Source organism: Rhinolophus sinicus, chromosome 1 (assembly GCF_057876585.1).
Source record: "Rhinolophus sinicus isolate RSI-liver-muscle chromosome 1, RSI-T2T, whole genome shotgun sequence".
Lineage (NCBI taxonomy): Eukaryota > Metazoa > Chordata > Mammalia > Chiroptera > Rhinolophidae > Rhinolophus > Rhinolophus sinicus.
Window position 1 is genome coordinate 10,028,583 of NC_142501.1, and position 22,796 is coordinate 10,051,378.

General features: G+C 56.6%; 1 protein-coding gene and 2 long non-coding RNA genes across 3 annotated transcripts in view; 2 read left to right on the plus strand and 1 right to left on the minus strand.

Annotated features, from left to right (window-relative positions):
- LOC141570180 (uncharacterized) lies at window positions 1-7,609 on the plus strand. Its single transcript, XR_012494134.2, has 3 exons — window positions 1-132; window positions 6,027-6,078; window positions 7,345-7,609. It is a non-coding gene; the product is annotated as an uncharacterized LOC141570180 (long non-coding RNA).
- LOC141570179 (uncharacterized) lies at window positions 6,086-9,070 on the minus strand. The gene is made up of 3 exons (XR_012494132.2): window positions 8,930-9,070; window positions 7,165-7,460; window positions 6,086-6,397 (listed from the first exon to the last, which is right to left on the minus strand). It is a non-coding gene; the product is annotated as an uncharacterized LOC141570179 (long non-coding RNA).
- Window positions 9,000-22,796, plus strand: part of PDGFB (platelet derived growth factor subunit B) — a 19,591-nt gene continuing 5,794 nt past the window's right edge. The window contains exons 1-5 of the mRNA XM_074326416.2: window positions 9,000-9,719; window positions 9,893-10,037; window positions 17,920-18,016; window positions 20,281-20,370; window positions 21,597-21,802. Coding sequence (XP_074182517.2) covers window positions 9,691-9,719; window positions 9,893-10,037; window positions 17,920-18,016; window positions 20,281-20,370; window positions 21,597-21,802 — 567 coding nt within the window. The 5' untranslated portion in view covers window positions 9,000-9,690. The remainder of the gene's footprint in view (window positions 9,720-9,892; window positions 10,038-17,919; window positions 18,017-20,280; window positions 20,371-21,596; window positions 21,803-22,796) is intronic.

A 22,796-nucleotide genomic window follows, 5' to 3' on the forward strand; every position in this document is an offset into this window, starting at 1 on the left:
TGTGACGGGCACAGCGAGAGAGCCAAGGACGCTCAGAGAATGGCCCCTGCCCACCTTCCTCTTCCCAGCTCAGGAAGGGCCTTGGGAATGAAGCCAGCCCCCTTCCCCCACCTTACCCCCGGCCGGGTACAGGTGAGTAACCTGAGGGTCTGAGCTAGGAAGAGGCGTGTCTGAGACCATTCATGGGGCAGCAGCTTCACCTGTCTTCCTGGGCCCTGCCCACCAGGTCCCCAGAGGTACCAGATCTCCCTGTAGCCCCGCTGCCCTGCCCGGGGCGGCGGCCCAAGGCTGTTCACTGCTCCTCTTGATTTCACATCATGACTCATGTTATCATGTTCTCAGGAGCTGAGTAACCACCTGAGTTATTTATACCCTGGCTTAGCAGGCTTCCTTCCCTCCTCCCAGAACTCAGGGCAGGGAGGATGGGGTGGGGGTGGGGAGGAACCTGGGAGGGGGGATGTGGACTGGGAGAAGGCAGCTGAGCACCCCCATGTGCCCTCCCCTGGGGTACCACCCCCGTAACGCACCCAAAAATAACTGTGACTCTCCCAGCACAACAGGATGGGCCTGGATCCATGGCATCGATATATAGGTACGATGATAGTTTGGGGAGGGGGGAATTCCTTTCCCGAGCGAGTCACCGTCTGGAAAAATAAAGAAGGAAAAAGCTGAAATTTTTTCCTTCCATCAAAACAGGAAGGAGCTGGAGGAGGTGGGAGGGCGGACAGGGAGATGACGGGTGGCGGCCGAGTGGCATTCTCTACACTGTGGTGGTCTTCAGGGAGGGGAAGCCCCAGGCACCTGCAGTCTGGGGCCCACTGGCACAGGGCTGGCCCTGGGTGTCCCCTGTGTGGGCCATCCCTGGCTGTCCCGGGGATGTTTTTGTCCTCCCTTCCTCCCAGGCCTGTGTGCATTCATGGACACACAGAAGCACACAGACCCGTGCTCCCCCAGGTTCCCACACTACGCAGACTTGCTTGCCCATCCCCGCACGCCCCCCCCTCCCAGACTCCACAGGAGAAAAGTCTCACTCTGGGTGCGTGGGACTTCCTAACTTTCTTGTTTTCCCCTCCCCTTGAGGAGTCCTGGGTCTTAAATTCAATCTGACTTTACTCCAACCAGTGGGTGACTTAGGGAAGTCACTTTCCTTCTCTGAGCCTCAGTTTTCTCATCTGTAATAGGGGTGCGGTCATTCCCTTTGGGGAAAATTGTGGGGATGGCCTCGTCCAAGTGAGGGAAGCCGTAACCACAGCTCCCACTTACCGAGCGCTCTCTGTGTGCTAAGCACCTACATTCAGTTGCTAGATTAACCTCATCACCAAATGTGGTAGGTTCCAGAATTATCCTCATCTATGGCCCAGGGGACAGGCACTCACCCAGGGTCACACAGCTGGGATGAGATGGAGGCTGGTCATGAACTCTGGCAGCACTGTTTGCTTCCAAGAAAGACTGAAAGAGGAAAAGGAGGAAGGGAGAGGGAAGGGGGAAGAGGGCATCCCAGCTTCCCTGAGTCTTGTGCTCCCACCTGGGACCATCAATGAAACTCCATGACTTCCCTAGGGATGCGACTCAGTGGCCAGGGGGTGCATCTTCACCCAAGCAGCCTTGCGCCCACTGCTGTGGTGATTACTATTGAGACAGTCAGTCCCCTTGGGCTGCCCTCTGTTTGCTTATTGACTTACTTAAGCACTGCCTGAGGGTGTTTGTTCAGTTGTCTCGGTCTTTCTGTCTATCTTCCACCTGCTTGCCTCGGCCTGTAAGCTCTTCAAGGGCAGGGGGCTCCGGAGAAGTGAGCTGGCAATGTAACACCCAGTTCTGTGTGAGGACAACCCCGGGGTACCACGCACGCAAAGCTGCACAGACTCCCCGCAGTCCGATTGTGTTGAGGACCCCCTTGTACCCACGAGGACACTGAGGTCTGGGACTTTGCTCCTCCAAGGCCAGCAGTGGACTGGCCTGGGACGGCCACTCCCGGAGGTAGAGTGCTGAAGCCCATGACCCTGGTTCAAATTTGGCTAGGCCTCCTCCTCCTGATCATGCTTCTTAGGGAAGTCATGTGATCTTTCCAGGACTCAGTTTCCCAGTCTAAAATGGGGATAACATACTTTGTTCTGCCTGGATTATCATCGGGTGATTGGGGGTTGATGTATTAGTTCGAGCTGTGTGAAATCGTGTGAAATCGACTTCTGACCATTTGCGACCTACCCTTTAGGTAAGTGCTTCCCTACTGTGCACAGGAGTCACCCAGTGGGGGTCTTCTTCAAATGCAGATTCTGACTTGGCAGTTCTGACTAGGCCTGGAGTTGTGCATTTCTAACAAGCCCCCAGGTGAGGCAGCTGCTGGTCGATGGGCCACCCTCTCAGGAGCAACAGTATAGATTTAGACTGAGATGGAAACGTACTAACTGTACGGGGCTGTGCCAGGCACCAGACTGCGCCTTACCACCATTCTCACATCCAATCCCTACAGCATCCCTACAAGGCAAATGTGGACATCCCCAGTCTACAGATGAGGAAGCAGAGGCCCAGAGAAGTCAATGCCCCACCCAAGGACACACAGCCAGAAACTAGCATGGAGGGTCTCAAAGCCAGGCCTGCGGGGCTTACAGGGTCCTTGTCCATGAATCCAAACCTTTGCACAGTCTCCTAGGTCCTGCCTTTGAGAAGCTCACTGTCCTGGCGGGGATCTAAGATATACCCAGGACATGGAAACATCCTCAAGCGGTCTCCAGGCAGCTGGTGGGAAAGGACAACTTGTTACTTCTGGGAACTCACCCTAGGGAGAGCTTCCCAGTAGGCAGGCAGGAGGGTGAGGAAATGGGTGAGACCTGGGTTGGACAGGAGCGTGAACGATACTCTGAGAACAGTGCCAGTAAAGGTGTGGTTTGGGGTAAAAATTAGCCATCTGCTATTCCTTGTGAACCCCAGCCTCGCCCAGACCCCCTTCTTTCCTACCCAACTCCTTCCATCCTTCTATACTGAACACAATTCCAGAGTCACTGCTTTGGGGTCCTTCCCCCTGGCAGAGGAGGGCCAGGGTCCCTGGAGTTGGCAGAACTGTCACCCCATTTCAGTCCCTGAGTCACCTTGAGCAAGTCATATGACATCTCCGAACTTACATCTCTTCTGAAGCCCTTGGCTTGTACTGTGGGGACAGGGTTTTGAACATTGGGGCAGTGTCAGGCCTTCTCCCAAAGGGGAGCTTCCTAATGGTGGGAGGAGATGGGGATTTGAGGTGGAAAGATGAGGTGGGGGAGAGGACAAAGACAGGGCTCCCTGTAAGTGCTACAGGCCACTGCACTTGCCACCTGCATTTCTTTTCTAGCAGACTCTAGGGTACCCTGTCCAGTGTCAGCCCAACAGGCAGAGCACTGCTCACTATAGCGAGAGCAAGCTCCTTCAGTCAGAGGTCCAGCCAGAGATCCAGCCTAACGCCCACCCGAGGGCCCTCCCCAGACAGGGGTAGAGCTCAGCCAAAATATGTGGGTGAAGGAGGCTGGGAGCCAGGTGAACCAGGCAGCTGTGTGTTTTCATCTTTGCCCAGCCTGGCAGATGGGCACAGAGGCCAGAGAATGACACTGGCACTAGGTTGCCCAGGTTCAAATCCCAGCTCTGCAATCACTCATCTTTGACCTTTCAAAGATGCTCCAGACCTTGGTTTCCCATTCTGTAAAATGGGAGTGATCGTAGCTCCTTTCTCATAGGCACATTGTGTGCCATGTGAACATTTGCTCTTACGAATAGTGATGAAAAATTGGTGACTTTCACACTGGGGCTGGCTTCCCATTCTTTTGACAGGCCCATCATGTTTCCTGCAGTTACAAGTATCTTTCTGTGGAAAGCTGGTGGGGGTCTGTGTGCTGTCCTAGCCATACCCTCACCAAGAGGGGATGCTGCTACCTGCTTGCCCCTCTCTCCCTCCTGCCCCACCCCTTCCAGAGTGTCCAGTCAAATCCTCAGAACAGGGCAGCAAGGATACCCTGATTTAGAACGGGCCGCCACCCAGATCTACTACACAGCTTCCCAGCTCGGTGGTGGGCAGGGCCATCTAGCTCATTTGTTAAATTTTCTATGTGCAACGTGATATGCAAAGCTGGGCAGACACGGGGAGGTATCACGTAACAGGGAGATGGCTAAAGCGTGGGCTTTGCCATCACAGCCCTGGATTCAAATCCTGGCACTGCCAGTTCCTTGCTGGGTGGTGCTGGGCAAGCTCATTTCCCTCTCTGAGCCTCAGTGCCCCCTCCCCAGGTATGAACACCATAGAGCGCCAGCCCTCCAGGAAGGGGATAAGGACTCAGCCAGCCTCCTTCCTTTGTTGATAAAATGGGAATAACTGCTGTACCTCCCTCACTGCTGTCAGTTCAGGTAAAATGCTTGGCACAGGGCCTTGCCCAGGGCGAATGTTCTGGAAGTGGGGCTGCCATGATTATCAGAGTGCCCGAGACCCAGCGGGTGAGCAGCAAAGGGTGCTGAGAGGATGAGTATTCTCACCAGATCCCAGGGGAGGCATCTCCCAGGCCCATGTGGCCCAGATCCCCTCACCCTGGGAGCCTTCGCCCGTGTCCAGCCAGCTTCCAGGACAGGTAGATCCGAGCGCCCCATCCAAACATCCTCTTCCTCGTCTGGAGACTGGAGTTGCTAAAAATGCATCACTCGGCCCAGGAAAACAAACACTGCACTTCCCTTGCTTTTGTATACAGGACACAAGACCAAGGCCACAGGCGGTGAGGTGGGCACCCCAGGCTGCCCTTGGCCTGGGGGTCGGTCTGTCTGTCTGCCTGCCTTCCGGGGGTCTCCCCTGCCTCCCTGGTACTGGTACTCACAGCCACAGTTGTCCGAGCCTCACCAGGGTGGGGGTCTCCAACAGAGGGGGTGGGAGCTGTATGTGGGAATCCCTCCCCCCCTCCAGGTGCTGTGCCCTGGCTTTCCCAGCCTTGGGCTCCTCTCCTCGCCCCGTCTCTGGAGTTCACGTGTGTGTGTGTGTGTGTGTGTGTGTGTGTGTGTGTGTGTACATGCGCACATATGCATATAGCGTGGAGTAATGATAATAATCCAGATAATCAGCATTTGCGGGGCACTCACTCCTGCTTTCAACACTCAGGATGCTGAATGCACAAGTTATTTGACTCCACGCAATAACTACCACTGTTATCCACGTTTTACAGATGAGCAAACAGGCTCAAAAAGGTAGAGTAACTCGCTCAAGATCACGAGTGAGTAAATGGTATAGCGGGGCTTTAAAACCAGGTGATCTTTGATGGGAAGCCTAGTTTCTTGCCCTAAGTCTCAGTTTTCCCATCTGTAAAATGAGCACGTACGGCATAATGCCGCCCTTGCTGGTGACTGTGATGGTGAAGCAGGGCAAAGTCGTGCAGATGGGGAGGTGGGGATGGGGCCGGCAGGTCTGTGGGAGCAGATCCACGCTCTGTGGTATGGAGCAGAGTATGCACTATGCCATCGTGCAGCCCAGGGCTGGGGTCTCAGGTCCTTTGTGGCATGGCCTTGGACTGTCCCGTTTGGAGCCCCATGTCCTTCTCCATCAAGCCAAGAAAGCACAGTTGCCTGGCAAGGGCCCTCTCAGCAGAGTGGGGGTATTCCCATCCTCTGGACTCGAGTGTGCCCCTGGGATTGAAGCCAACTCCTTCCTTGGCCCTGGGTCCCCCCTCCCAGGATGTGAGATGATTTCAATGGACAAGACTGTGCATGGGTTGTCTAAACACCCAGGCTAAAAAGCCCCTGGCTTTGGGCAGCCCCCACCCCAGCACTTGGCTGAAGGCTGTGGCCACTTGGTTTTCCATTTGGCTCAGACCTGTCAGGGGACTGGGGGGCTAAGCATTATGGGGGTGTCACCCCAACTCCACATAAACCTGCTCCCAGCCCTACTGGCAAGCCTGATTCCTCAGTGGCCCCAATACCAGAGATAGGCTGAGGCCTTCCCAGGTCTGGGAAGGTGGTGCCCTCACATGCCCTGTGCTTCTGACTTTAGAGGCTCAAGACCCTCCCCTCCTCTCTCCACCCTTCAGGCAGAGTCTGACATCTTTCCACCAACAGACCAGAACTCAGAGAGAGAAACAGGTAAGATGTGTACTCGTTTATTCATTCCTTCAGCAGATCTTTATTGAGCAGCTACTGCATGATAGGAACTGGAAATGATAGACTGGCTCACCCGGAGCTCAGTCTAGTGCTAGATCGATAAACGGGCAATGACAATACCATAGGGTACATGCTGTGGGAACCCAGAATAAGCAGTAAGCCATCTGGTGGTGGTGGTGGTGGTGGTGGTGGTGGGGCTTCCTAGAGGAGGTGTCATCTAAGCCGAGCCTGACCGGAGGATGAGAGAAGGTGATCTTTAGGGAATTGTTTGTGTGGAAAGACCCCCACACTGACGTAGTGTCTGCAAGGAGAGGATACAGGAAAGGGGTACTTCTCAGCATGGCATTTAGGACTGGTGCCATATGGTCCCTGCTACTAGCTCGGTAGCTCTGTGGTTCCTGTCCTGCCACTTCTCACCAGTGCACAAAGGCATGTGGATTGTAATGATTTGTGTCTGTCTCACTCAAGAGCCTGGGAGGTCTCAGATACCAGGCAGGACTGGGTCTCCTTTCTCATTCCATTACTCAGTGCTTCATGCAGGGCCCTGCACACAGTAGGTGCTCACTGATGCTGCACCCAGTAGCCTTTTCTCTTTTGCACTCCTCCCGAGGCTGAGCTGTGTGCCCCCTCCTTTGTGCTCCTACAGTACTTTGTATGCAAGCTGAGAGCTCATATTGATACAGCAGTTTTCAGTTGGCCAAGTACTTTTACATGTATTAATGTATTTGATGCTTACACAAGCAAGCCTTATGTGTCATTGTTGTCACCATCATTATGTGCTAGGAGACAGCACAACATGGTGGTTTAAGTGTGTGGGCTCTGCAGCTGGGCTGCTTGGGTTCAAGTCCTGGCTTTACCACTTACTGGCTGTGTGACTCTGAACAAGTTGCTTAACCTCTCTGTGCTTCATTTTCTCCAGTTATAGGATAGGAGTACTATATCTCATAGGAGCATTGAGAGGCTATATGCAGAATAAGAACACTACCTATGACAGGGTCACCTCAATAATAATGGTAGCTATTATCATCTCATGTACAGCCAAGGATATAGAAGGTCAAGATCACCTACCTGTCCAGTGGAGCAGGTTCTAGCTGTCTTTAGACTTCAAATCTTGTATTTGGGGATGATTTCCCACATCCTACCTCCCTGTCCCCTGGCTCCTAATTTATCTGTTTAAGCATCTGTCTGTCCTCTGGATGGGGCTCCTCCAGGGCAGGAGCCTGCATTAACATTATGCTGTCTCCCCAGCACCAGGCCACCATGAGACACTTGAAAGCTGTGTTGAAGGAACGATGCACTCCACACGCCAGGCATCCTGCTCGGTGCTTCCACGAGGATTATCTTGTCTGAGCCTTCAGACCGCTCTATGAAGTAGGTGAACATTTTTTTACAACCGTTCGGAAGTACAGTAAACCGCACTTCTCAGTTTGACCTATGTATATACATGTGAACCAGCAAAGATGACAAACATTTCCATCACTCCTAAAATTGTCCCATTCTCTTTGAAATCCCTCCCTCCCTCCCTCCAACTATAGATGTATCTCTAGTTTATAGGGGGAGGAAATCGAGGTACTGAGAGATAACCCTTCCTGGAGACACTAAGCCAGCAAGTGACCACACTGGGAATTTTATCAAGGTGACCTGCCCCCAGTCTGCCTCTTGGCCACTGTGCCATGCTGCCCCCAAGGTAATGGCCGGAGGGTGGGTGCGTGTGGCTGTTTGGAAAGAAGTCCTCCTGGGAAGTCCTCCCTCCTCCACACCAGCCCTGCTCAGGCCCAAGACCACGATTTGTGAGATGTTGGTGTGCTTGTCTCAGTGACAGGGTGTGTGCATGTGTGAGGAACAGGCTGCCACCCCAGAAGGATGTTTGGTACAAAGGGCAGATGAGAGACATTGCAAGGGGACCAGATAAAGTGTCCGAAAGCTAGGAGAAGGGTGATGCAGTGAGCCTGTGGGTCCCGTGGTGGGTGCTGTGCTCTGCGGGTATGCGGGTATGCGTGTGACTCTGTGACTGTGACCCTGTGACTGCTGAAGACAGGGACATAGCAGCTCCCAAAGCTGGGGGCGGAAGGTGTTAACTGTGTGATTGCCGGCGTGGGTTGGGGGCCTTGGGCCTCAAGCCTGGGGGCTGAGGGAGGTAGTAAACATCAGGGTGACTGTAGGATTACGATGGCCCCGTGAGGGTGCTGCAGGATTGTGGGGGTTTATGTGACTCTGCAGTTCAACAAATTCAAATTCAGTCAACGCTGGCAGTGCCTGTTGTGTGCCAGGCAACCAGCTAGGAGGAGACGTGGACCCAGCTTTCAGCGGAATGGTACTGGCTGTGGGGTTTGTGTGATCACCTGGAGGCTGGCTTGGGCTTGGGTGCTTTCCACCCTTGCTGGTATTAAGTCCTCACAGTGACCCTATTTCACTTTGAGGCTAGACAGAGGAGCACAGAAAGGAAGTGACTTGCCCAAGGTGACCCAGCTACTCAGTACCAGGGCAGGATCTGAATCGAGCTGCAGAGCCTGAGTTCTCCATCATGCCTGTGCCAGGGTGCAAATATCTGGTTCTGGAGGAGCCGGCTTGGACTCCTGGCCCAGGCCTTGGAGACATCTTCCCCAACCACGTGGAGCCAGGCAACGGTCACTGTGTTGAGGGGCTCAGAGGCTGGTCGCCCCCAGCTTTCCTTTTCCAGGGGCCAAATTCCTGGACAGAGTGGCTGCTGGGTTCTCAGAGACCCCTAAACTCTCCATCCTCCATCCTCGTCTCTGGCCCTCCGGCGCTCCTGCCCCCACCCCCCTACTGGTGCTGACTCTCGGCCAGAAGAGGAAAGGCTGTCTCCACCCACCTCTCTCGCGCGCACTCTCCCTTCTCATCTCATCTATAAAGGCCGAACAGCTGAAAGGGTAGGGACTTCTCCAGACGCCGTGCCTTCCTGAGCGCTCGATCCCCGCTGTCTCCGTGAGGGCTCTCCTCCGGCCGCCAGCGCCCATCTTTCATTCCCGAGACAGAGATATTTTGCACACACGCACACATACACACACGCGCAAAAAGAAAAAAAAAAAGCCCACCCCCCGCCTCGTTGCAAAGAGAAAGCCGGAGCAGCCGCAGCTCGAAGCCCGCAGAGGACGCCCTGAGTAGCGAGCCGGAGGGCAGACGGATCTACGGACTCGCGCCGCATCCACCTGTCTGCCGTGCCGGGCCCAGCGCGCAGCGGGCACGCCGCGCGCGCGGAGCAGCCGTGCCCGCCGCCCGGGCCCCGCGCCAGGGCGCACACGCTCCGGCCCCCCCACCCGGCCCGGGCGGGAGTTTGCACCTCTCGCTGCCCGGGTACTCGGGCCGCCGCTGCAAATCCAACTTTGGGAAAAGTTTTCGGGGGGAGACTTTGGCTTTGAGGTGCCCACCTCTGCGCTTTCCGACTTCGGGGGCCTTTCCAGAAAATGTTGCAAAAAAGCTAAGCCGGCGGGCAGAGGAGAGCGCCTTTAGCCGGCGAGTGAAGACCAACGATCGACTGCCGTGTTCTTTTTCCTCTTGGAGGTTGGAGTCCCCTGGGCGCCCCCACACGGCTAGACGCCTCGGCGGGTTCGCGACGCAGCCCCCCGGCAGTGGATGCTCGCTCCGGCTCGGGATCCGCCCAGGTAGCGGCCTCGGACCCTGGTCCCGTACCCAGGCCCTTCCTAGTCCCCCAACGACGGAGCCGGGGCCGGGGGCGGCGGCGCCCAGGGGCCATGCGGGTGAGCCGCGGCGGCGGCTGCAGCGGCCTGAGTGCCTGATCGCCGCAGACCCCAGCCGAGCCCACCTCCCTCCCCAGCCCCCGCCCTCCACCCTGGCCGCGGGGGCGGCGCGCACCGTCCACGCGTCCGGGGCCCAGCGGGGCCGGGCCCGGAGTCGGCATGAATCGCTGCTGGCCGCTCTTCCTGTCTCTCTGCTGCTACCTGCGTCTGGTCAGCGCCGAGGTGAGTTGCGACAGCCTTGGGGCTGGTTCGCTTCATTCATCGCCCCCACCCCCATCCCTGTTGCCCCCTCCCCTCCCTGCAGTGAACTTTGGACCCTTGCAGCCCGTGGGCCTGGCGCCCGGCGCTAGGTGACCTCCGAGGGCTGAAACGGTAGGTCCGAGAGGTGCCAGGCGCTATAGGGAGGGGGCAAGAGGTGGTTTTCCTTCCCAGGGGCGATCCCAGATCTCCGCGCCTTTAAGCGTCGGGGGAGGGTGTGTGTAGTCTTATCCCCCACCTCCTCAGAAACCCCAGAATAAGCCCCTAACTGGCCTAAGGGAGAGGGGGTGGGGTGGTGCCGAGGGTGCAGAAGGCGGCGCGTCCTTCCAAGCCCACTTCAGTTCCAGCTTAGGTTCTGTCCGGGAACAGGCTTGCACGGTAGGTGCGAGCTCGCGCCCTGTGGCAGCCACGCCAACCTACGGCAGGGGTTTGCGTCCCACCCTGGCTCCCGCTCCAGCTCTTGCATGCTCGGCCCCAGAGCGCGGTGCAGGAGCAGCTTGTGTCTTGGGCGCGGCGGGGGTACAGAGAGACAGGTTTCGGGAACTTGGGATTAGGGAGGACTGGGGGCTCTTAAGGAATCCAGCCCCGGGGCGGTGTGTGCCTGAGGCCCCGCCATACCTGCGCCCGCGCCCTGCGAAAGGAGGAAGCACCTCTCTTCCCCGTTTGTAGGGTACAGAGCGTGCCGCCTGGAAAAGCGTAGCTGCAAGGGAGGTGGGGTATGAAAACGTCTGCGGGAGCTCTCGGGTCGGATCAGACCCCACCCCTCCCAGCCTCACGCAGCAGTGAGTTAGCAAGTCTACACAGTGTCCAGGTGGGAAAGGGGGCGGGGCAGGGAGGAGGCGTGAGGTGAAGAGGCTCAGGGGCTGCGAGGAGCGCTACGCGCCTGGTCCCGTCCCGCCTCAGCTCGGCGGCCGCCGGGAGCCGGCACCTAGCCGGTTCCTGGGAGGGCCGGCCCCTCTCGGGCCTCCAACGAGGAGCAGGAAGGAGGCGGCGGCGGCGGCGGCGAAGGGGTTAAGGTGAAGGGCTTCGAGGCCGCGGCCGGGCCTTGGGCCGCAGCCAGCGCAGGTTGTTTTGACCACGGAGGAGCCGTCGCCGTCTCCTTTTGTTCTCGGGGCTCCTCGAGGGCCGCCGGCCGTCCGCCCTGGGGCCCCGCCCTTCCGCGGCCGTCCCCCGTGGCCCGCACCCGGGAGGGAGGACGCGGGGATCAGCCTGGCTGCCTGCAGTCCCCTCCCGACGCCCCCTCCTCTCCTCCTGCTGAAGCCCCCCGGGCCGCGGCCAGCTGTTGGGGCGGGGGGCGCCGGCCGGCCCCAGCTGCCGCCTCGCCGCGGGGCCTGGGGGCTGGGCCCTGTGCCAGGGCGTCCTGGGAACGGCGGCGCCCCAGCCGCTGCTCTCCGCAGCCCACCCCGCCCGGCCCCCCGACTCGCTCACTCACCCCACGCATGCACACTCTTGGCCGGAGGCGATGCTGCGCTCCGGCGGGCGGGCGCGCAGGGCGACGGGCACGCACTGGCGCGGCCGGGTCGCGCGCCCGCCGCCACGCCCGTGCACATGCGGGACACACGCGCGCGCACTACACACATACACGCATGGTCCCCGCACACACGGCTTGAGCACACGTGCGCGCACACCCACGCACGCACAGCCTAGCGCCAGGTGCCCACCCCCGCGCCACAGGTGGGCCCACGGTAGGCCCTCGTCACCTCTAGTGACTCTATTTCCTTCCTGGGTGCTCTGAGGGAGGGGAAACAGGAACCCTCCCTCAGGTCCCTCTCCACAGCACCCATGGGTTTTTTTTATCCGCGGTCAGGTCAGTTCCACGCTCTTTGCGCATTACCCTTCTATGATTGCTTTTTTTCAACCACTCCCATGTGGCTGAAAATAGTGTTGATGTGCTTGGGGGGTACTGTTCAGAGCATTTCTCCCTTCAAGTAAGCCCTTCTTTGAACCTTCAAGTTCCCACTCCCCACTGTTCTGTCCTCTTTGCTGATCCCAGCCAGCATGATCCAGAGGCTGGTGACAGCTGGATGAGGCTTTCCCTGCCTGCCCTTACCATTCCCAGCTTCATCCAGCACCTCCCCCTCCTTTCCCACAACTCCATGGGTATGTGTTTGGGGGGGTGAGGCTATGGCACAGACACTGGTGCCTGTCTCCTCACTTTAATCACAGCATCCTTGGACACATGGCCCTCAGGAACCCACAGTTGTGTGGTGCTTTGCAGTTTATGAAGCACTTTCCTGCTAAGCCTTACTCTGAGTAAGCAAGCCTCAGGCAGCTCTTGGGGAAGAGACCTAAAGGGAAAACCTATCAACATGGGGACCAGTCCAGGAAGGTGGACTCCAGGAGATCTTATTGGCAGAGGTGGCCTTGGGGCTGGCCATGTCTCGGGCATGTGTGGGTGAGCCTCAGGTAGAGGCCTCAGCAGCTGGGAAGGCGGGTTGGGACGTCTGAGGCAGGGCCTGGCAGGGGGTCAGCTGAGGCCTGTGAGGTTCCACCTCCACCAGCTGAACTGGCTTCAGGAGAGTGACTCCTACTGTCACATGATGCCTCCTGCCTTAGCACCCTTCTGCTGGGAAAGAGTGAAGGGGCACTACAACCCTTCACCACCCAGCTTCCTTCTGGTTTGCTAATGCCTTAGGTGGTGGGAGACCAACTTGCTGGAATCTCCCAGCTCTAGACGTGTCTGCAAGGTTAAGATCAAACAGAATTTGGAGCTCTGGTGCAAACCTAGGAACAGTGCATGCGCGCATGAGAGAGAGAGAGAGAGAGAGAGAGAGAGAGAGAGAGAGATTCAGCAGGAGTGGTAAAGAGGTGTTTACCATGGGCCTCATAAATCTCTCACAATCTCCCCCCCCACCCCATCCCGTTGAAATGCCCCTTCTAGACAGCTATTTTCATTTTCTGGTTTATTTAGTTGTTTATTATCTGTTTTTTCTCACTGGAGTGTAAACTCCACTAGAGAGCTTTTGTCTTAGTCATCACCATCTCCCATGCTTAGAACAGTGCCTGGCCCATGGTGGATAATCTGTAAATATTTGTGGAAAGGACAGTGAATCCTGGGGGCGGGGGAGGGACCCGATATGTGTCCATCGCTTGGTAAGTGCTTTATAAACACAGCCTCATTTATGCTCACCCCAGGGTAGCCTAGCATGGCCACGCTGCTCTCCACCAGGCATCCTCATTCGAGCCCCCTGACCCCCCATCTTGAGAGACAAACATGTCTTTCTTTTCCATGTCTTGGGACTTGGGCTGCCAAGATTGGACAGGACAGAGGGGAAGAAACAGAAGGAAAATCAGATCGCAAGGCTTCTGTGTATCTTGAGCTGGGCTGGGCCTCAGTTGCCGCCATGTGAGAATATGAGACGGTTGGATTAGCTCAGAGTTCCCCCAAGAACCGCAGAGTTACCGGGCCTCTTGAAAATGCAGAGCCCTGGGCCCTACCCACCAGGTGCTGGGAGCTGGGGTGGGGTGGGGTGGGGGGCAGTGATTGGGCTGCCAGGATTAGATTGCTGCACTGCCCCCCTCTCTTCCTGCTCTAACAGTTTTCCTGCTCAAGGGAGAGGTGGGAGCCCAGTGGGAGGCTGGGCTCACATTAAGGAGGGGTGGGGGAGAGGGGAGGGCCTCTGGAGCCCTAGAGAAGGGAAATGGTAGGTGGGAAAGGCTGGGTCTAAATGGCTTCTGTGGTCTGCCCAGAGGAGGCGTCTTCAAAGGGCTTGGCTTTGGCGTTGAATCTAAATTAGGCCTGAGACTCTCAGGCAGGCTGGCGCTTGGAGGCATGGTCGGCTTCTGCCTCTGCCAACCATAGACAACGCCCCTGGGTGCTGGGGCCAAGAGCGACGTCCTCTCTCAGCTGAACGGCGCACTGGGGAGTGTGTATCTGTGTGCAGAGTGTGTGTCTGTGTGCGCTGGGGCCCAGGTGGAGGGTGGGGTCCAAGCCCCTTTGATCTGCCAGCAAGGTTGGGAGCAGGTAATTCACCTGGCCTCACGCTTCCTACTTTCTGCAGCTGGTGTTGGGGGTGGGGTGGGGTGGGGAGGAGATTGTTTGCCTTGGCTCCCAAGGCTGGCTGTGCCCCAGCTGCCTTCTCGCCACGCCCTCACCCTGCCAGGAACCCCAGGCCTGAGATCTGGGACAGTTTCCTCATAGTACCAAGCCTCCTTTCCTAGCTCTGAGGGGAGCTGCCCACCTAAGGAGGCTTCTAGAGCCTGTGCCCAGGAAAACCCTCACCCTGTGCTCACTGTCCCACACTAAGAGGAGCCTTTGGCCTCAAGCAGGTGCCCAGGGGAGTCTGCCCCTAGGGCACTGCATCCTGAAGCTGACCACGAGCTGAATTTCCCCACCCTTCACCCGCCCTCTGGCCTGGAAGGGACCTGTCAGCCCACATTGCCCCAGGCAGTGCCAGTGTGAGGCTAGGGTGCCATTTCCTGTGACCCAGCGCAGGGGATAATGGCAAAGCCACACACGTTCCCTTGTGCAGGCAGCTCTCCACCCACCCATTGTCATCCTCAAAAATGTCCTGCACTGCTGGCCCCGGGCTGGCGGGGCATGTGCTGCTCGCTGCTGCCCTCAAAGGAGCCACACCGAAGGAATGCACAATGACCACTGTGACAGCTCATTAAGTTCCCATTATTTGCTGGCTGCTCTACTAGGTGCAATTAAGCTTCCCCATAACCCTGGGAGGTATTATTAGCCCCATTTAAAAGATAAAGAAGCTGAGGTTTTCGGTTGTTAAGGTTGTTAAAAGACTTATTCTAACAATCCAGGTTTCCTTGGCAGCTGAAGCTACTACAGTTTCTCTGCCTCTCCACTGTTGACATTTGGGGCCAGACAGTTCTTTATTGTGGGGGAGGCTGTCCTGTGCATAGTAGGATGTTTATCAGCATCCCTGGCCTCTACCTACTAGACACCAGTAGCAGCCCTCCAGCTGTGATAACCAAAAGTGCCTCCAGACCTGGCCAGTGTCCCCTGGGGGTCACTCACTCCCTGCTCTATGACCTCCACTGGGTGAAGAGCGGACCTGAACTGAAAACAGTCCATGAAAGAGGGAGGGGCCGGCTCTGCTCCTTACCAGTCGTGTTGACCTTTAGCCATTTACTTAATTTTTCTAAGCCTCAGCTTCCTCATTTGGAAGACAGGGATGCAAACAGTGCCAGCCTCTTAATTATAGTTGATTGACAGTACAGCATTCAGCTCAGTGCCTGGCTCTTAGTCAGCACTTTATGAGTTAGTTGTGGTATTATCAAACCCAGGGCCTCAGTGAGTTCTGGGCACCCAGTGGTCAAATTGCTAGAAGCATGTGCAGGAATGACCTCTCTGCTTAGAATAAAGTGGACTCTATAGGAAACAATTTGCATGTGTGGGGGGTGGTATGGGACACTATCCCACGTGGTCATCTTGGTGGAGGAGGTGGGGGAATCATGCAGGAGAGAACCCCGGGGAGAAGGGGAGAGTCCTTCATGCATTTTACCAGTGTTTATTGAGCACCTACTCTGTGCTTTCCCCCAGTCTCTGTCCTGGGCTCTTCCCCGTGCAGGCTGGGAGGGTGGGGTTCTGGGTTTGTTTCATTAAGACATCATCATCTTTTTTGTGTTATAGGCTGGGTCCAGGGTGTCCACTGGGCCCAGCTGGGATCTGCCTACTCTGCCATGGCTGGCAGCTGCAGCCAGCTCTCCAGTGGGCAAGGAGGTCTTGGCATGAGTGCTACGTGCCATTTGGTACTGGGTCTTCAGTCCACTCTCCTGAGAGGTTAATTGATTCGTTATGCCACAAACAGCCTGGGAGACCTGGCTAGGCACCCCCACTTCGGCTTTCCTCTGCTGCTGCCTCTCCTGCCAACCCCAGACAGAATTAGAATTAAAATCAAATCAAATGGCTACAACCACCTCAGTTCACAGGTGATAGCCAGGACCCGAGAGGGGCAGCAACCAACCTGAGGTCACAGGCAGTGAGTAGCAGTGGATGGTGGCCTCCAGCTCTCTGGATCACCAGGTCTGGGCGTGACAGAACCCCGTGGGGAAATGGCCTGCCTTGATCTTTAGTAGCGATCAGCCACCTGCCTGTGGTTCTTGGGTTGGATCCTGTGACCACATTTGGAGACCACTGAAGGTGTGGTATATCTCCTGGTGTTGGAGATGAGGGAGGAAAGCGAGGGACAGCTAAGCCAACATCCCTCCTCTTCTCACACATGCAGCCCCTGGCTCCCTGGCTGCACAGCTGTGAACCCTGAAGGAGAGACCCCAGCTCCCAGCCAAGCTTACTGCTAGGCCCCCAACCTTCCTTCCCTCGAACCTCCTGACAGCCCTGACACCAACCAGGATGATAAGCTCCGCGTTGAAATGAAGAGCTCAGGGGTTTTAAGGAAGTCATTTTAAAAGTGGTTATGCCACGCTCTGCCCTGGGTTCCCCGGCACCAAGGCCAACTTGGGTGGCCAGAGCTGGGCATGGTGGAACCCCTGGAGGAGGTATTCCCAGACACCACTATAAGTCACGGTCAGTGTCGAGGAAATGGAGCTTTGTGGGCTAGAAACTGATCAATCACGGGGCTCCTAGCAGAGCTTTTGGAGAGAGCCCTCTGAGGGTGGCCTCCTGGCGAGATGACTTCCCCTCCTGTCAGGCAGTGAGAGGCCTCTTCCCTCCCTTGGAGGCACCTGCTCTAGGCCTCCCAGAGCTCCAGTCCTTGGAGTGTTCCGTGAGCCAACGAGAGCAGGGGCTCTTCCCTTCTTAATCCAGGGAAACTGAGGCACCGAGTTGTTAGACCCAAGGTTAAACAGTGGTAAGTCAAGTCAGCTGACGCCCTCCCAGGGCTCCTCCCACGAGACCGTGCCGTCCTGTGTGTTTGTGCACACACGTATGTGTTTGCCTGGGAGTGAGTTCGGAGGTACAGCAGCATCTTATGCATTTTCTTTGCCCTGAGGCGCTGCGTGTCAGCTTTGTGTGTCTCAGATTCTCATCTGCCCTCACCTCTGTCTCTAGACCTCTGGCTTCAGCCCCTCGGGTCTCCCTGGACAGGGGGGGATGTGGCTGCATCCTTCCTATCGGGCTGCTCTCATGTCATTGTGGGTCCTGTGGTTTCCCTGGAGGAAGCCCAGCTCCGAGTGGGGCCTGTTAAAGTGCTTATTAAGTTTCAAGTGTTTTTGGTAACAGGCCAGAGAGGCTCTAAAAATAGGGTTTGCCTGGGCATGGGGCATGGGTAAGCTTTCAGGTTTCCCGGCCGCATCTGAGGATTCCCTTCTGCCTTCTTTGAGTGAAAGACCAAATAGGTATCGTTAGTACCTGTGGCCTCCTGAGACCATCCAACTCTACAGGCATTTATTAAACACCTCGTGTACAACTCTGCAGGCATTTATTAAACACCTCTGACTCTCTGCTGTCAGAAAGACGGGGCTTTGAATGCAGGTTCTGCTGATGACCGGCTGTAGGACTCGGACAAAGGGTGTTGCCTGTTTGAGCCTCTGTTTTCTTATCTCTGATAATTAGATCTCCCATGACAAATGCTGGCTGTCATCTGTCAGGTGTGGAGGAGAAGCATAAAGATTGTGAAGCTTCCCGGAACCTGTAGTGTGATGGGGGAGATGGATGTATACAATGAATCAGAGCAAGCTGGGGGTCCTATTTGCAGGCGAGGGATACAGCATCCTCTCTGGGTCTTCAAGGCTTCGGCAGATTCTGGCCTTTGGGCCTTTGTGTTCCTGGTTCTCAGGCCTGGAATCTACCTCCTGCCCACCCCTAGCCCAGCTGTCCACCTGTCCATGTCCAAGAGGCCCCGTGGGAACTTTCTGTAGGGGGTAGTGTCTGTTGGGGCGAAGAGGGCTGTGGCTGAAAGTCCTTACTCCCAGCGTGTTTGCCTGGCAGGGGGACCCCATTCCTGAGGAACTCTATGAGATGCTGAGTGACCACTCGATCCGCTCCTTCGATGACCTCCAGCGCCTGCTGCACGGAGACTCCGTAGGTAAATTGAATCCTCGCCCAGGGCTCTGGCTCTCCACCGAGTCCTCAGGTGCCAGGGGGTGGGGAGTGGGTGCCGGGCAAGGGCCAGCCTCTCTTTTGTGACATCCAGAGAACCAGAGACCTGTGGCAGCTGAGGGAGGACTTGGCCACACCTGTCTGGGGCAGGGCTGGTACCTAGGATGTGAGGTGTGGCAGGAGAAGCATCCACATGTGGCTCTGGCTTGGCGTAGAGGGTGGGGCTGTGGGAGGGGAGGCAGGCAGGGAGAAGGTGCCCAGGGCATCTGCCCCATGAGTATCCAGGTGTGGACTCAGCTAGGGAGGGTGGTGCTGGAGGAGCCACCTCCCTGTCTCTCTGGCCAAGGGCCCACACTCTACAAGGTCTCCCGGGGACACCTGGCTGGGACCAGTGGGCAGCCCTACCCGTGCCCAAGAGGGCACTCAGAGAATGGGCACGTGCTTGGTGGCACACACGTGGCAGGGCTGGCGGGCTGTGTCGGGAATGTATTTATAAACGCTGTCTTCAGAGCAAATTCCATTCTATTCTAACCTCTGGCCTGTTCCCTGGAGCCCTGGTCAGCACCCCCCTGCACCCCCAGCTCCCCTTCCCTCTGGGGTTTTGTCTCTTTGTCACTTTGTAATCCTTGCCCAGACTGCTATCTACGGGGGACAGCATTTCCTGCCTTTGTTTCCTCTCCCAGTTGGGCCCCTGGCTGCCTCTCAAAAGCATTCCCCGGGCCCTTTCAAACCCGCCTATGCCGGGGCCTGATGATGCAGGCAGGAGGGGGCCCCAGCTGGGCCCACCTATTGTTCACCAGGCCCCCCACCCGATGTCTCCCACACCCCCACCCCAGACTGGCCAGCCCTGGCCAACACAATGGGGCAACTTCCAAATTTAGCTTTTCTGCTGTTTCTTTCCAAGGTCCTTCGCCCCCACCCTCATATTGCCCCTCCACACCCCGGGTGGGGGTCGGGTCGGGGAAGACGGTTTTCAATAGCAGGCCTGTTTCGAGGCAACCATGTGGCTATTTTTTCCTAATCAACTTAACCTTTCCACAAAGCACATCTTTTCCCCATCTCCTCCCAACCAGGGACATTCCAGAAATGGCAGAGAGAAAGGAATGGAGCCAGAGGGACAGACAGACACACTGTTCGTGGGACAATAGGCTAGACGGAAGTGCATCAGTTTTAGGAAAGTCTGCTCTAAACAGGGCCCCTTGGGAGCCCACAGGGACGAGCAATAGTTTTGTCATGGGCAGTGTCAGTGGGATGGGGAGACAGTGTGAGTCTGAGATACTGTGTGGAGGGGGACAGAGCTAGTCCCCGACACCCTTCAGTGTATTTGCTGGCTTTCAGCCATCAGAGAGCTAGAAGAGTCTGCCCACCATTCAACGTCAAGCTCAAAGTTCTCCTGTCCAGCCCTCGCTTTCCGCAGCCAGCTTCCGGCTGCCTCTACACAGAGGGCTGTCTCCAAGGAGTGCTGATGGTGCTGAGATGAAGGCCTCCCAGGCCAAAGAAGGGAGCTGTAGTTGTGACCTTAGGAATAAATGTACAGCTTAGGGCAGGCATGGGGCAAAAGGTCAGAGGGAGAGAGACAGAAACACAATGAGAGACTGGGAGATGGAGAGAGACCAAGACCTAGAAGGACACTGGGTGAGGGCTCCCCTATCCCAGCAATTCCAGCTCCCTACCTCTCTCTGCCTTCAGTCCCCACCCCACCCCATCCCTCTCCCTCCCACCCTCTCTCCCGCCCAACTGAACCATTGTCAGGGGCTCCAGAGGGGCTGTGTCCAGGGCACGCTGGTCCCCCCTGGGGACTATGGGAATTTCTCCATTCAGCACTTCCTATGGGAACTCTGGGTGGAGGGGCACTGGAAAGTGGCCTCAGAGCTCTGGGTCCTTGCCCTGCCCTGGAGGCCGAGGAGGGTTCGCTTACAGTAGCAAAAGGGAAGGGTTATTTTTAACTCCATTGACATGGGTTCTGTCCAAAAATGTGGCTGAAGAGCCCAGAGTGGGGCTGAAGGCCCTCCGAGGATACAGTCAGGGCCCCACCACCTCCTGAACCCCATGGCCGTCCTGGGGTTTGCCTGGAGGACGCTTCCTCAGAGGCAGGGAGCCAGAAGGGGAGAATGTTCTCTGGAGTGGGGTCCCAGTGAGGGGCGAGAGGCAATCCTCCTGCCTGCCCCAGAGGCCCCATTGGAGCCCCCACCCCGTGGGCTGGCCAGCCAGCAGTTGTCACAGTGCATCTGACTGTGCCTTCTCTTGCAGATGAAGACGGGGCTGAGTTGGACCTGAATTTGACTCAGTCCCATTCTGGAGGCAAGCTGGAGAGCTTATCCCGAGGGAGAAGGAGCCTAGGTAAGAATGAGGGTGAAAACGGGGGCCCTCAAAGTGGGGGCCAGGGGAGAAGAGCTGGGCACACAGCCTGCCGGAGGCTGTGAGGGTGGGCCCTGTTTGTCCCACACTTAGAAATGAGTTGAGCCCAGAAAGAATAACCTCCTTAAATACCCTGTACTGAGTTGTCATCATGCCCCACCCCTAACATACACTGTTTCCTAAATATAGTCTTTTAAGTTCATTTGTTCATTACTTCAACCCTAGAGATAGACATTATTAACCCTATTTTATAAAGTTGGAGACTGGAGCCCAGAGAAGGTAAAGAAGTGGCTGTGGTCACATAGCCAGCATGTGGTGGGGCTGGGATCCCAATAGCTCTTCTCAGTGCCACCTGCTGCGTGTCTCTGCTGTGGCTACGGGCTGTGGCCTGGGACAGCAGGCATGGAGCAAAGCCTGGGACCTGCTTCCTGCTGTACTGCAGAAACCAAAAGGAGAATGTAGGTCAGGGAAGGCAAGTGCCCACTTCACGCCCCTCTTCCTCTCTGCCCACCTGCAGTCCCCAAAACAGTGTAGACCGTGACTGGGGGGCCTCCAGGAAAGAGTCAGTGGCCTGAGTTCCAATCTTTGCTCTGTGAATTTGGGCATCTAATTTAGCTCTTGGAGACTCAGTTTTTCTATATGTGAATTATGACAAACCCCAGCATTGCCTGTCCGCTTGCTGTAGGCCAGGCTTCACTCACCTCACTCCTTAGGTCTGCAAGTGCCATGTAGGCACTGTTATTATCCCATTTCATAGATGAGGAAACTGTAGCTTCGAAAGAAGCAACGATGTCAGAACAGATTACAGTGTAAAACGAGAAAGTAAAGTGGTTACAAGATAATAGTTAGGGCCACATGTCAGACAAACCCATAAAGGTGTGAAATCAGAGTGAAATGGGTGGGGGCTGGCAGAAGGAGACTGGCATTTACAACATGCCAGCACCCTCTGAATTACCTCACTTGATCCTGACAGTGGTTCTTGGGTGTAGATCTCATCACACCCGTTTGTATAGGGGGAAACAGATTCAGAACCCATCAGCAACCTGCCCAAATACCATGGCTGATAACAGCCAGTACTTAAAACCTCCCCTGACGTGGAAGGAAGAGGGAATCGGCCAACCGTTTTGGAGGTGCTCCACTTCCCGCCAGGTAGGGGCTCTGAGCAGCCCTCCACCCCCACTCCTGATGGAGGTCCCCTCTCCCTTCAGATTCCCAGACGGTCGCCGAGCCAGCCATGATCGCGGAGTGTAAGACGCGCACCGAGGTGTTTGAGATCTCCCGGCGCCTGGTTGACCGCACCAACGCCAACTTCCTGGTGTGGCCGCCCTGCGTGGAGGTGCAACGCTGCTCCGGCTGCTGCAACAATCGCAACGTGCAGTGCCGCCCCACCCAGGTGCAGCTGCGACATGTCCAGGTGTGCAGGCCCCACGTCCCCTCCCGGGCTGGCCCAGCTGAGAGCAGGGTCTGCCCTGCTGGGGCTGGCACTCACGGACCAGGCTCTTGAATGCGTCAAAAGGCATTCCTGGCAGGGTGTGGGCTCAGTCCAGAGAAGGCGCGCTCAGGAAGCTCTCCGGACAGGTGTGCCGAGGCTGCCCAAGAGTCCTCTATGGCCTCCCAAGCCGCGGTGACCAAAAGGCACAGGCAAACCTCCAGACAGGCTGGGTGTGGGATATTAAGTAAAGGGTACTGCCTCATTCTTTACAGGGATAAAATCCCAAAATGTCTCTTGAAGAGACATGTCTGTAAACATATTGGACCCTCACGATGTTCTGGGCAGCTGCTCAGATCCCCCAAAGCTCTCCCGTTCTGGCCTGTCAGTTTTCTTTATTCTGCTGAGAGAAAGGCTCCCCTGCGTCTGTAACACCTGCTCTTCTCCCTTTGACGAACCGTGTCTTTTATAAAGAGGTGTAGAGACCCTCTAGGCTTCAGACACTGCAAGAGCTGGGGCAGCCCCTAGCACAGAGTCAGAATGCTGCATCCTGCCTCTTTTCTGGAAACATTGGGTACACACTATGACTCAAGGGAAATTTTAGAGTGGAGGCTGTCCTCGGGAGCTCCTGATCTCATGGCATGCAGGGCAGGATCAGAGAAGTCTCTGCTATCTTCTGATTCATGTGGAAAGTTTTCTGTACCCCTCGGGCCAGCCTCACCCACACACCTCTACTGAGCCGAGGTGCTGGTGGTAGGCACACCGAGGGCCAGCGCTGGCTGCTGAGCCCGCATTTGCTGAATGATCTGGTGACTTCACCACGCCCCCTCCCCTGCGGTCAGCTGTGGCCCTTCCTCTTGCCCACCTTCCATCCCAGGCCTGGGCCCTGGGCCCGAGATTACGAGTGTCACTCTCCACCCCACCTCCCACTGCCATGGTATCTCCTGTCCCCAACGCTTCCAGCTCTATGGATGGACAC